The sequence below is a fragment of the Macaca fascicularis genome, chromosome 16, assembly GCF_037993035.2.
Source record: "Macaca fascicularis isolate 582-1 chromosome 16, T2T-MFA8v1.1".
Taxonomy (NCBI): Eukaryota; Metazoa; Chordata; class Mammalia; order Primates; family Cercopithecidae; genus Macaca; species Macaca fascicularis.
This window is the reverse complement of record NC_088390.1, coordinates 61,361,391-61,373,637: the sequence shown is the minus strand read 5'-3', so window position 1 is coordinate 61,373,637 and position 12,247 is coordinate 61,361,391. Positions and strand designations below refer to the sequence as shown.

Genomic DNA, 12,247 nt, shown 5'->3' with positions numbered 1-12,247 from the left:
ACCTCCCGCCAAAGCCCGGCCTCGCTTCTGATTGGCTGTAGTCACAGGCGCCGTTCGCCTTGTGCACCGCCTCTTTTTTTGCTTCCAATCCAGTAGAAGAGTTACAGCCAATGAGAGAGCCCCAAGTCTTAGCGTCACTGTGAGGCCATGACCACTGAACGGGTGGGAGGGACTCTACATCCGGGGCCTCGGTGGAAAGACGCGCGATCGCTGCAGGGCGATTCTGGGCAAGACGGGCCGGCCCCGCCGCAAAGCACGGTGGGAGGCGTAGTCTTTGCTGCCGCGCGACTCTACTTCCGCGCTCTTCCTTCGACTGGATGTGTCAAGATGTGGTTCCCCATCTCACTGCCGAACGCACCCATTTGCATCATCCTGATGGGCTAGATTTTCAGAACTGCTACATGATACCTACCGTTTTGGGTTCTGTGCACCAGGTATGATGCTAGGCACTTTACTTAATTCTCTAATGCTCAACCTCGCAAGGTACAAAGCAAACCTGTATACAAGGTTAGAGGTCACAGCATCTTGGTGACAGCGAAAAGCCTAGGATCCAGATCTACTGATGGCTGAACTAGTGATTTTTTTGGTAAAGTTCTACACACCTATATAAAGAAAAACTATGCTTCATCATAGTATCTCTTGATTCGTGCTTCAAAGATGAGAAACAGCCAAATCTTTGCTTTTATTTCGTTCAACGTAAGAATATTATGTTCTGTGCACATTCTTACCATTAATCCACACATCGTGGGGAGAGAATCATGACCCCTTAATTTTAAAATCTTTTATGGCGAAACACCAGGGTTTCAGGGCCAGGGAAGACAGCTATATAGAAGAGGCAAGCTGAGTTTTTAATGAAAAATATAAATTAGCGCAGTAATTTGGAGGCCAGCTTCCAAAGCCAATAACTCATCTAAGCCTCAGGCTCCTTTCGAGGCCAGAACCCAATTCTAGGTGATGGTAAACATTTATCTTTTACCTCTCAGTAACAAATAAAATAGAGCCATAAAGCCTAGAAAGAGGAAAGCAACAATATTACGATCATCAGTTAATTGGTACCTAGTTCATGAAGAGAGGCAATATTGAGTGCTTAAGTGTATGCCAGGGACTGTGCTCAGTATTTTACCTACATCAGCTTATTAATCTTCACAAGCACCCCCACGAAGCTGGTGTTATTTCATTTTACAAATGAGGGAACTACAGTAGAGGGGAGTTGAGAAAACTTGCCCAAGGTCACACAACTAGTAAGTGGAAAAGCTAGAATTTTAACTCTGAACTCTGACAGAACATCAAACTCTTGACCACGTTATCATAGGGGGATGATTAGACAGATTCAGATTCTAAACAGGAAGAGATGGTGGAGTACATTTTGTGAAGGCTTTTTAGCAGCTGAAAACTCCAAAAGTGAAGAGAATGGGCTGTCAGGAATGGAGAAAGTTACCACACAATGGAAGCTTTTTTTCTTCTTCTTCTGAGACAGAATCTCATTCTGTCACTCATGCTGGAGTGCTCCACCTCCTGGGTTCAAGCCATTCTCCTGCCTCACCCTCCTGAGTAGCCAGGACTATAGGCACGAGCCACCACGCCTGGCTAATTTTTGTATTTTTAGTAGAGGGGGTTTCACTATGGTAGCCAGGTTGATCTCAAACTCCTGACCTCGTGATCCACCCACCTCAGCCTCCTACAGTGCTGGGATTACAGGCGTGAGCCACCGCTCCTGGACACAATGGAAGATTTTAAAAGGACTAGATGGTATTTCTGATGTCTTAGTAGGACAACAGAACTCAGGAAGCAACCTTCACTGTTCATATTTTTATAACATGGGCATCTAAGAATTGCCCTTAATAACCTGAAATGGTAACGTGTGCACAGCCAGGTTTAAGGGGTGGTTATGGTAAACAACCTACCTCGGTTACAAGGAGAAAGCAGAGGCAGCTATGAGTACTTAGCATGCATATTGGAGCCTATGAAAACACCAGGAAACGGCTGGGTGCAGTGGCTCACGCCTGTAATCCCCACACTTTGGGAGGCCGAGGCGGGTGGATCATGAGGTCAGGAGATCAAGACCATCCTGGCTAACACAGTGAAACCCGTCTCTACTAAAATACAAAAATTTGCCGGGCATGGTGGTGGCGGGCGCCTGTAGTTCCAGCTACCTGGGAGGCTGTGGCAGGAGAATGGTGTGAACTCGGAAGGTGGAGCTTGCACTGAGCGCAGATCAGGCCACGCCACTGCACTCCAGCCTGGGGGAGAGAGCAAGAGTCTGCCTCAAGAAAAAAAAAAAAAAAGGAAAAGAAAGAAAACACCAGGAAACGGCCGGGCGCGGTGGCTCAAGCCTGTAATCCCAGCACTTTGGGAGGCCGAGACGGGCGGATCACGAGGTCAGGAGATCGAGACCATCCTGGCTAACACAATGAAACCCCGTCTCTACTAAAAATACAAAAAAATTAGCCGGGCGAGGTGGCGGACGCCTGTAGTCCCAGCTACTCGGGAGGCTGAGGCAGGAGAATGGCGTAAACCCGGGAGGCGGAGCTTGCAGTGAGCCGAGATAGCGCCACTGCACTCCAGCCTGGGCGACAGAGCGAGACTCCGTCTCAAAAAAAAAAAAAAAAAAAACCAGGAAACATAGCAGTGGTCCAAGAAAAGCCTACAGGCGTAAATGACCACCGTGGAAGCAGGCAAATAATCACAGAATGTCAGGACTGAAAAGTTATCTACTTGAAGCTTTTCCTTTGCACTAATAATGATCCTCCAGCAACGTGATGGGTACACATCATATTGTTTCTTGCTTCTTGCTTCTTGTTTCTTGCGTTTGTTTTTGCTGTTTCCTGTGTCTGGAATGTCACTCACCTTCCATCTTCCCTGGCTAACTCTCATAAAGCCTTTTAATACCCTGCATAGGCTTCTCCTGGTAGTTATCCTGAAGTCTACTATGAGTTCCTTGGAGTCAAAGACCATGTCTTAGCCTTGCATAGTGGCATGCATCTGTAATTCCAGCTACTCAGGAGGCTGAGGTGGGAGGATCCCTTGAGCCTAGTTTGAGGACAGCCTGAGCAACATAGCGAGACCCCATCTCCAAACTGGAAAAAACAAAAAAAAAAATTTTTTTTTTTTGACATGGAGTCTCACTCTGTCACCCAGGCTGGAGTGCAGTGGCGCAATCTCAGCTCACTGCAACCTCTGCCGCCCCCATGCCCCGGGGTTCAAGCAACCCTCCTGCCTCAGCCTCCTGAGTAGCTGGGATTACAGGCGCCCATATTTTTAGTAGAGACAGGGTTTCACCATATTGGTCAGGCTGGTCTCGAACTCCTGACCTCAGGTGATCCACCTGCCTCAGCCTCCCAAAGTGCTAGAATTACAGGTATGAGCCACCATGCCCGGCAAAAAAAGACTTTTCATCTTCATAGACGCCTGGTACACAGTAAAGTGTACAATAAGTGCTTGCTGAAGGAATGGAAAGGACATTCTTGCCAAGTGGACATCTACCCTTTGCATAAACACTTGTGGCTGGAGAGCATATACTCCTTTAAGTCTCACACCCTTACGCCTAGGAGTGGAGAATGAATTCAATTATGTGTGAGAACGATCCAGACTGGGCTCCAGTGATGTCAGAGGCAAAGCATATCCCCAGTTATCCTCTGGGGCAGTCAGAATCCTGAGGTTAACATATTTCTAGTTCTAGTTCATTTTCCACAGTTCCTTTACCTCTCTTTGCAGAGTACTAGGAAGTTGGAGACAGGCAGCTTCCTTCCAGTGGGTCACTCAGTTCATGGTTAGATTGGGTTGGGAAATACTTAAGAGGCACATTCATGGCAAGCAGCTCTGCCTCAGTAATGGAGGGAGGAAACTAGTGTCCTTATCACCTGCTAACTCATACACAGTATCATGGATAAGGAATCAAATCACACTGGAAGAACCTGTCTGGTATCCTTTTGTGTGTGTGTGTAGACATACACACACACGTACTAGCAATACTATCACAATAAGACAGAATGAATTATAGGGTTAGGAAGTCGAAGGTCATTTAGGCAAACTCCATTTGCAGGCTATTTCAAATCGGAGGAACAATTCAATCAATAAACAAGTAGTTTATTAACCATATTAATAACAATGATGGGTCAAATAATCAGGGATTCAGCCCATCTGGGAAGTACAGATGAAAATGAAAGGAGTCCTTTTTTTCTCTCCTCCCTCCCTCATCCTCATAGGTTTTTATATCTAAATTATGTGAGAGTGATTCATACACACACCCATTATGAATCAGGAAGAGAAATAACTTCAAGACCTTTGCTAGTGATCAAAGTGCAAGTTAAGCTCATTAAGCCTTAGTGGTTATGATGTCAGCTGACCACAGTAAGGAGAGAGTGTCTGGTTGAATTTTTACACCTAAAGGCAAAGTTCAAGAAAACCAGCTAAGATTCAGCTTAAAAAGCAGTGAGGAAAAACAGCCAACACCCATATAAAAACAGATACACACATTCTGTATGCTTTGTCCCCACCCTTCTTTCCTTTAGCCTCAATTTGAGAATCTGCTGTGTAACACAGGTAGAAAGAATTGTAAGAGATTCAAGGAAAAGGTCACAAGGCCAGGAAGCCTCTTAGGTTCCCTGAAATCATGCGCAAAGGGGAGTTAGGTAGAAATATAAAACAAGGACTGGTTGGGTGTGGTGTCTCATGCCTGTAATCCCAGCACTTTGAGAAGCCGAAATGGGACGATCACTTGAGCCCAGGAATTTGAGACCAGATTGAGCAACATAGAGAGACCTCATCTTTACAATAAAATTTTCAAAATTAGCCAGGCACAGTTACACACCTGTGGTCCCAGCTACACAGGAGGCTTAGGTGGGAGGATCACTTGAGCTTGGGAGTTGGAGGCTGCAGTGAGCTATGATCACACCACTGCACTCCAGAGCAAGATCCTGTCTCAAAAAAATAATAAAAAATAATAAAAAATAATAAAATAAAGTCTATCAGAATCTCCCAGGAAGGGTAACTAGAACTCTAGAACTGTAATTTTTTTTTTTTTTTTTTTTTTTTTTGAGTGCAGTGGCATGATCTCAGCTCAGTGCAACCTCTGCCTCCTGGGTTCAAGCGATTCTCCTGCCTCGGCTTCTCGAGTAGCTGGGACTACAGGCATGCGCTACGACACCGGCTAATTTCTGTATTTGCAGTAGAGACGGGGTTTCACCATGTTGGCCAAGCTGGTCTCGAACTCCTGACCTTAAGTGATCCACCCACCTTGGCCTCCCGAAGTGCTGGGATTACAGGCGCTGGACCATCACGCCCGGCCAACTAGAACTGTAATTTTCAAAATACAGCTGGAGGGGAGGAGAGAAGACCCTCAGGAAGCTGTAGATGAGTCTGCCCAAGTCAGCAGATCTACCTTTTCAAAAGACCTGGAATCAAACCACTACATTTACCCAAATTATGAGGCAAAGGTTTTCTCCCCTCTCTGTGCCACCACTTGAGGCGGTATTCCACACAAGAGTACACATTTTTCACTTTTTGTTTTTAAGCAAGGTTTAATTACACTGCACGGCATCCAGAAGAAAGAAATGTACCAAAGAATCCAACCTGAGACCAGATTATACATTTTAGAGGGGGGAAACAAATCAATGCTATTTGGGAGAGGGAGCACTGTAATCAGAATATAACTCCAAAATAAATCATACAATAAATTATTTTCCAAAAGAAATTGATCCACATACAGACAGATGCGCGCACACACACACACACACACGCACGCACACATGTCATTCTAGTCATTTATTCAGTGTTGACTGTGACTTCCATGCAGGGCACCATGAGAAAGGACAAAGATTAGACATGAGAAAAGAAGGCTAGGCCCCCTCTTGCCACCAGTGGAATGAGATTTAAGACAACTAGGGAAGGAACCCACCAAGTTGCCAGAAACAAGAGTAGAAAGAAACAGCAGTTATCAAGGAAGATTTTAATTGCTTCAAAGAGGGAGAGGAAGAAAGCACAGAAATCTAACACAAGTAAAGGCACAATGAATGTGGAGTTGAATGGAACCAAACCCTCCCTTCAGTTAATCTTTTTTTTTTTTTTTTCATGTGGTTTTGATGGTGGTTGTAGTTTTGTTTTGTTTTGAAGAGATGAGCCTTCAAGGCAGAGTTGTAATGGCCCTCCTCTCTCCCCTCCCATTCCCAAAATTAGGATAGCTTAACAGAAAGCCACCTTGACCACATGGCCAGGGACTGAGATTCAATGGGGAAAAAAAGACTGTAGCTGGAATGTGAAGAATTTGATTTGCAGTTGATTGCAGGATGGGTTTCCAGAAGGATAGACAGCTCAGTGTAGTGCCATCATAGGGCCTCAGATGCCCACACTCCACCCCCAGAGCTTCGTAAAAGGGAAGGACCCTGGAGTCGCCCTTCTCTCCCACCCCCATAAGCACTCAGCCTACAGATTATTTCAAGTGATCAGGAGAATTAAAACACACCCCAACCCTGAGTTGCTCTGTAGCAAGTCTATTTAAACTTTTTTTCTCACCTCTCCCTGGAGGTAAATCTGGGTTTCAAGTTGGGAAGCCATGGGGTGAGGCAGTTCCCCAGTGCAATGGCCGGTGACGAGTATCCTTGCCGCTGCCAGTTAGCAGGGCTGGGATGAGCTCCTGGAGACAGCAGCCTCACATCCATCAGCTAGGGTAGCCCTAGGTTCTCACTCTGTTGGCCTAGGCTGTGAAAATGATGGGGCTCTGCAGCTGGAGCAAATCCCATGACAGAGAAAATCACACCTGGAATATCAAAGTGCTTTGGTCCAGGTTCAGTGACCAGAGAAGGGGAAGAGGGACATCTAGCTCATTTAAAAGCCTGGAGGCCACCGCCCTGCTTCCCACACAGGGCAGTAAGAAACAACTATAAAGTTTTTCCCATTAGGGAAGAACATCACAAAACCAAACCCATACAAGGGCTTTTAACACAGCTTCCTGGTGCTTAGCTGGGAAATGTCTCTTCCTTCTGCGGGGGGACAAGGGAGTTAATGGGACTGGGCAACAGCCTCAACATGAGACCACCCAATCTTCCATGGAAGAGACGACATTCCCACAAGCAGATAAAAAGAGCAGTTTAAAAGGTGAGGAGTTTTAGTGTTCTTGTAGCCAGCCCACCTTAAACCCCATATTAGAAGCTTTTTACAACATAGAAAGTAGACCGATAACTATGCAGATCACATTCCCATCTTCAATAGTAAATATACATAGTAATAAATCTATTATTAACAGCGGGACCAAATAATGTATAAGGCAAAGACATTGAAACAGGTGTTGTATCATCAACATGCTCTGAAAAAAACCCATCTGACTAGATCTAGACCCAGGCCTTTTTGCATGAGGCGGAGACAACAAGTACACAATCAATATCCATGTGACACAGTCCAAGTGCTGAGGAATTTGAGGGGCAGCGGGCCATGGGGAGGAAGGTATCAGCCCCAGTGAAAAACGGAGGTTTGGCTTTACTCGTGATATTTTGATGCTCTGTGTGAGTAAAGGAGGGAAAAAAAAAAAGACACTTTGATAACGTACAAAAGGCATCGACTCCCATTTCAAAAATAAATGGGAAGACTTCACAGTCAAAGTTTAGTCACTTGTCAGTATCTGCCCTGGAACTCTGCTGCAGTATGAATTCTTATACTCTCTCCTTTTCCCTCCACTAGCATCCCCTCTCTCAGTTCTGTTTTTTTGTTTGTTTTTTGAGACGGAGTTTCACTCTGTCACCCAGGCTGGAGCGCAGTGGCACCATCTCTACTCACTGCAACCTCCGCCTCCTGGGTTCAAGCGATTCTCATGCCTCAGCCTCCCCAGTAGCTGGGACTACAGGCACGTGCCATCATGCCCAGCTAATTTTTGTATTTTTAGTAGAAACAGGGTTTCGCCATGTTGGACAGGCTGGTCTCGAACTTCTGACTTCAGGTGATCCACCCGCCTTGGCCTCCCAGATTGCTGAGATTACAGGCGTAAGCCACCAGGTCCGGCAGTTCTGTTTACTTAAGGATGCTAGGGATACTTCTGGGAGATAACTGCTAACAGATTAGAAAGAGGAATGATATATAAAAAATTATTGGGAAAAGTTTGGTGACAGACCTAATCATGGTCTGTCCCAGAGTTAATGTGGTCTAGGGGATGGCAAAGGACAGCAGACCCCATACACATTACCCCTGCTGAGCCCTCCCTCACCTAGCACTGGGGAGACTTGGGTTTCACCTGACACCATGCACAGATCTCTAGCCTGTAATCCAATCAACTGGAAAGGTCCCTAAGACAGTTTAAGCCTGTGATGTGTGTGATTAAATTTTTAAGCTAATTTTCCCCATCCATTTCAAAGAGTAGCCATGGTCTCCTTGCTCTCATGCCACGCTCTGAACAGCCTCTACACGTAGCAACAGTTGTAGAAAACCAAAGCATCTGGTGTGTCAAGCCCAGAAGCCCCATCCTGCTGTTGGAAAAAAAGAAGTCCTCATCCAATCAGCCAACGACAGTTCCTACCTAGACTGGGGACCTCCATTTTTCTCTGTGCTCTTTGGGATCTGGAAGACAAAGAAACAACCTATGGCTGGCTGCCAAGGAAGATCTACTGAACTGAGGCAAAACTCAACAAAGTCTTTGTGCTTCCTGGCATAGAGGAGTATCTGAATATCCTCATAAGCCTCTGCTCACTTCTTCACCCTTCTGTACTCTGCTGTGTTAAATCGTGCAGTCCTGGGAAGGCAAGGGTGGTAGAGAAAGGAACAGGAAGAGTCTGCTCAGTCAGGTGGGCTGTGAACTTCAGTACATGCAGGACTTAAAAGTCCTTTGCAGCGCCACAAAGCCAGTTCCTTCCATGAGGGGCTTCAACCTGCCCTTCTTTGTTATCCTGGAGCACCTTCCAGGGGCTGAAGGACAGAAAGAGCCACTGACAACTTCGGGGCCAGTCAGAAAAGACTGAGGCAGACTCAAGATTGAGGTTAAGGCCTAGGCCCATGCCCTATCTTCCTCTCTCCCACCAGAGGTTTTTGGGGTTTGTGAATCAGGAATGAATGATGCCCTCCACAAAAAGTGACATTTCCTTCAAGGGCATGGGTGGTAAGGGGGAGGAAAAACATCCCTCAGCCTAGCACCGTGAAGCAGTGGGGTGAGGGGTCCCAGAGGGTTCAAATGGCTCCTGGTCCCTTTGCTGCAGAGAACTGACTAGTTCTAAAATGGTCCTCAGTTTATTTCACCCTCTCTTTTTATTAAATGTTAAGTTCAACTGATTAGTATTTAGTGTTTATATCCAATTTATCCCTGGGGTGGTGGGGGCAGGCAGCAGGTAAGAACAAAAACAAAATACCCCTAAAATAAAGCAGACCCAATTCCTTGCCCTTTCTCCAAATATGACCTTTAAAACAGATCACCTCTTGGCAAACTCCTTTCTTGCTTCACTAAAAATGCTCCCCTCCCACCCATAAGTCCTGGTCATGTCAGCCTCCTAAATGATGAAATATAATATACCTGCCAAGCTTCCCCTACCGTGGACAGGAGAAGGAAGGAGTACCATTCCCCACCCTGCCCCAACAGTGAGTTAATTCATCACAACAAGGCACCTTTCCCCAAGAGGAAGGCAGGAGACACGGAAACTTGTTCCTCATGTGGCTTAGCAGGGCTTGCTGGAGGAAGGATGGATGCAGGGTTTGAGATCCTACTGTCAATATAAAGAGTCTGATCACCAAATCCAGAGACGAGATGCATAGATGGAGGTGAGCTGGGAGGACACTTGGAGTCTAGGGGTTGGTTGCATTGGAGAAACATGTTAGGAGCTCTCATGCGGGTTTCAGGGGAATGGAAGGGACCATCTGAGAAGAAGAGAAGGTCCATCCTTTTCCTGAGGAACAGGACCAAGCCAGGCTTCACCTGAGAATGGGTGGCAGAGGTGGGGCTCCACGGGCAGCTGAAAAAAAACAAAATAAAAACCACACACATACAGGTCACCCACCAGAATCGGAACAACCCACACATTTCTAAAATGAAAGACAGGTTCTTTAAGCTAATCTTTAAAATCTGGGGACTAAGTTTTATTGTTGTTTTGCTTAAGAAAATGAAGATGAGAGGCCAGGTACAGTGGCTCACGCCTGTAATACCAGCACTTTGGGAGGCCAAGGCAGGTGGATCACCTGAGGTCAGGAGTTTGAGACCAGCCTGGCCAACAAGGCAAAACCCAGTCTCTACTAAAATTACAAAAATAATCCAGGCATGGTAGCACATGCCTATAATCCTAGCTACTTGGGAGGCTTAGGTAGGAGAATCACTTGAACCTGGGAGGCAGAGGTTGGGTTGAGCCAAGAACTGTACTCCAGCCTGGGCGATGAGAGGGAGACTCCATCTCAAAAAAAAAAAGTCAATGAAGATGACAAGAAGCAATTTTTTTTTTTTTTTTGAGACGGAGTCTCTCTCTGTCGCCCAGGCTAGAGTACAGTAGCGTGATCTTGGCTCACTGCAACCTCCACCTCCTGGGTTTAAACAGTTTTCCTGCCTTGGCCTCCCGAGTAGCTGAGACTACAGGCACCTGCCACCACACCTGGCTAATTTTTTGTATTTTTAGTAGAGATGGGGTTTCACTGTGTTAGCCAGGATGGTCTTGATCTCCTGACCTCATGATCCGCCTGCCTCAGCCTCCCAAAGTGCTGGGATTACAGGGGTGAGCCACCGCGCCCAGACTAATTTTGTATTTTTAGTAGAGACAGGATTTCACTATGTTGGTCAGGCTGGTCTCGAATTCCTGATCTTGTCATCCGTCCACCTCGGCCTCCCAAAGTGCTGGGATTATAGGTGTGAGCCACTGCGTCCAGAGAGAAGCAAATTGTAACTCAAGAAAACACACAAATTCTACATTTTATGCAATTATGGAAAAACTTTTTTATTATTCTCACCTCGGTTTGTTTTGCTGGGATATATCCTCTGAAAGTGTTTATATTCTTCTGGAGCAGGAAAGTCTTCTACTGGATGGAAGGAATACTTTGACTCAAAATCATCTGCAAAAAGAACAGAATATTAATTCCTATCATCCTTGCTTGTGCTCCCAAGGCCTCTGACCACTTCAACCCTCCCCACTTACTAATCTCTCAGGCACTCTGAGGTACCGTGAAGACCTACTGCGCCACCAAACTAACGACCCTGAGAACAGCAGCAGCATCACCCCACGCGCCTTGCATGCACAGAGCATGTATTCGAAACCTCTCTGTACTAAGTAGTGCATCTTTGAGCTCATTTTTTATATATATATATATATTTTTAACACTCTCACTCTGTCACCCAGACTGGAGTGCAGTGGTGCCCACCACCTCGCCCGGCTAGTTTTTTGTATTTTTAGTAGAGACGGGGTTTCGCCATATTGCCCAGGCTAGTCTCGAACTCCTGAGCTCAATCTGCCCACCTGACCTCCCAAAGTGCTGGGATTATAGGTGTGAGCCACCGTGCCTAGCCTGAGCCGATTCTTTAAACCTTTCCATCAAGTCAGACACAGAACAGGACAGGAGCCCAGTTGTTTGCATGGTAGCAGGAAGAAATATAATTCTTTCTGAATTAGCAGAAAGAAATTTTTTTTTTGAGATGGAGTCTCACTCTGTTGCCCAGGCTGAGGTGCGGTGGCGTGATCTTGGCTCACTGCAACCTCCACCTCCCAGGTTCAAGCAATTCTCCTGCTCAGCATCCCTGGGATTACAGGCGTGCACCACCACACCTGGCTAATTTTTGTAATTTTAGTAGAGACAGGGTTTCACCATATTGGCCAGGCTAGCCTTGAACTCCTGACCCCAGGTGATCCACCTTCCTCGGCCTCCCAAAGTGCTGGGATTACAGGTGTGAGCCACCAGGCCCAGCCGATTCTGTGTTTTAATAACATCTTAGGGACTGTCGCCATGGCAAAACAACTGATCTAAATCCAGAAATCAGTAGAAATTAATTTAAAATGGGAATATTTGTCTATGGCTAGTGAGAGATATGAGCAGATAATTCCCTTTCAGCCCATGTTACCTTCACTTACATAGTTGGGACAGCCAACATGGCTTCTACTCCTATTTTCTATGGCCCCTCGATAAGAAGGCTCAAATTTTCTGTAAGTGTGGCTTGATCACATCCCAAAGGTTTCTACAATAAGGATATATCTTTAAAAGCAAAAACCCTGGCATGCCTAATAGGAATAGAACAGAACATGGAGGACAGGGGGTAAAGACAGCAACCATTAAAGAATCTAGAAGCTGGGCATGGTGGCTCATGCCT

At 46.0% G+C, this 12,247-nt stretch overlaps 1 protein-coding gene and 1 long non-coding RNA gene across 9 annotated transcripts in view; one reads left to right on the top strand and one right to left on the bottom strand.

The window, feature by feature from the left end:
• The first annotated feature begins 284 nt into the window (after nt 1-284).
• LOC135967699 (uncharacterized) lies at nt 285-7,732 on the top strand. Its single transcript, XR_010581874.2, has 2 exons — nt 285-434; nt 5,045-7,732. It is a non-coding gene; the product is annotated as an uncharacterized lncRNA (long non-coding RNA).
• The window catches only part of WIPF2 (WAS/WASL interacting protein family member 2), a 69,256-nt gene continuing 62,508 nt past the window's right edge, over nt 5,500-12,247 (bottom strand). For all 8 annotated transcript variants that reach the window (XM_065531533.2, XM_045375982.3, XM_074019556.1 and 5 more), the window contains 2 exons: nt 10,900-11,001; nt 5,500-9,920 (listed from right to left, as the gene is read on the bottom strand). In XM_065531533.2, coding sequence (XP_065387605.1) covers nt 9,880-9,920; nt 10,900-11,001 — 143 coding nt within the window. In that variant the 3' untranslated portion in view covers nt 5,500-9,879. The remainder of the gene's footprint in view (nt 9,921-10,899; nt 11,002-12,247) is intronic.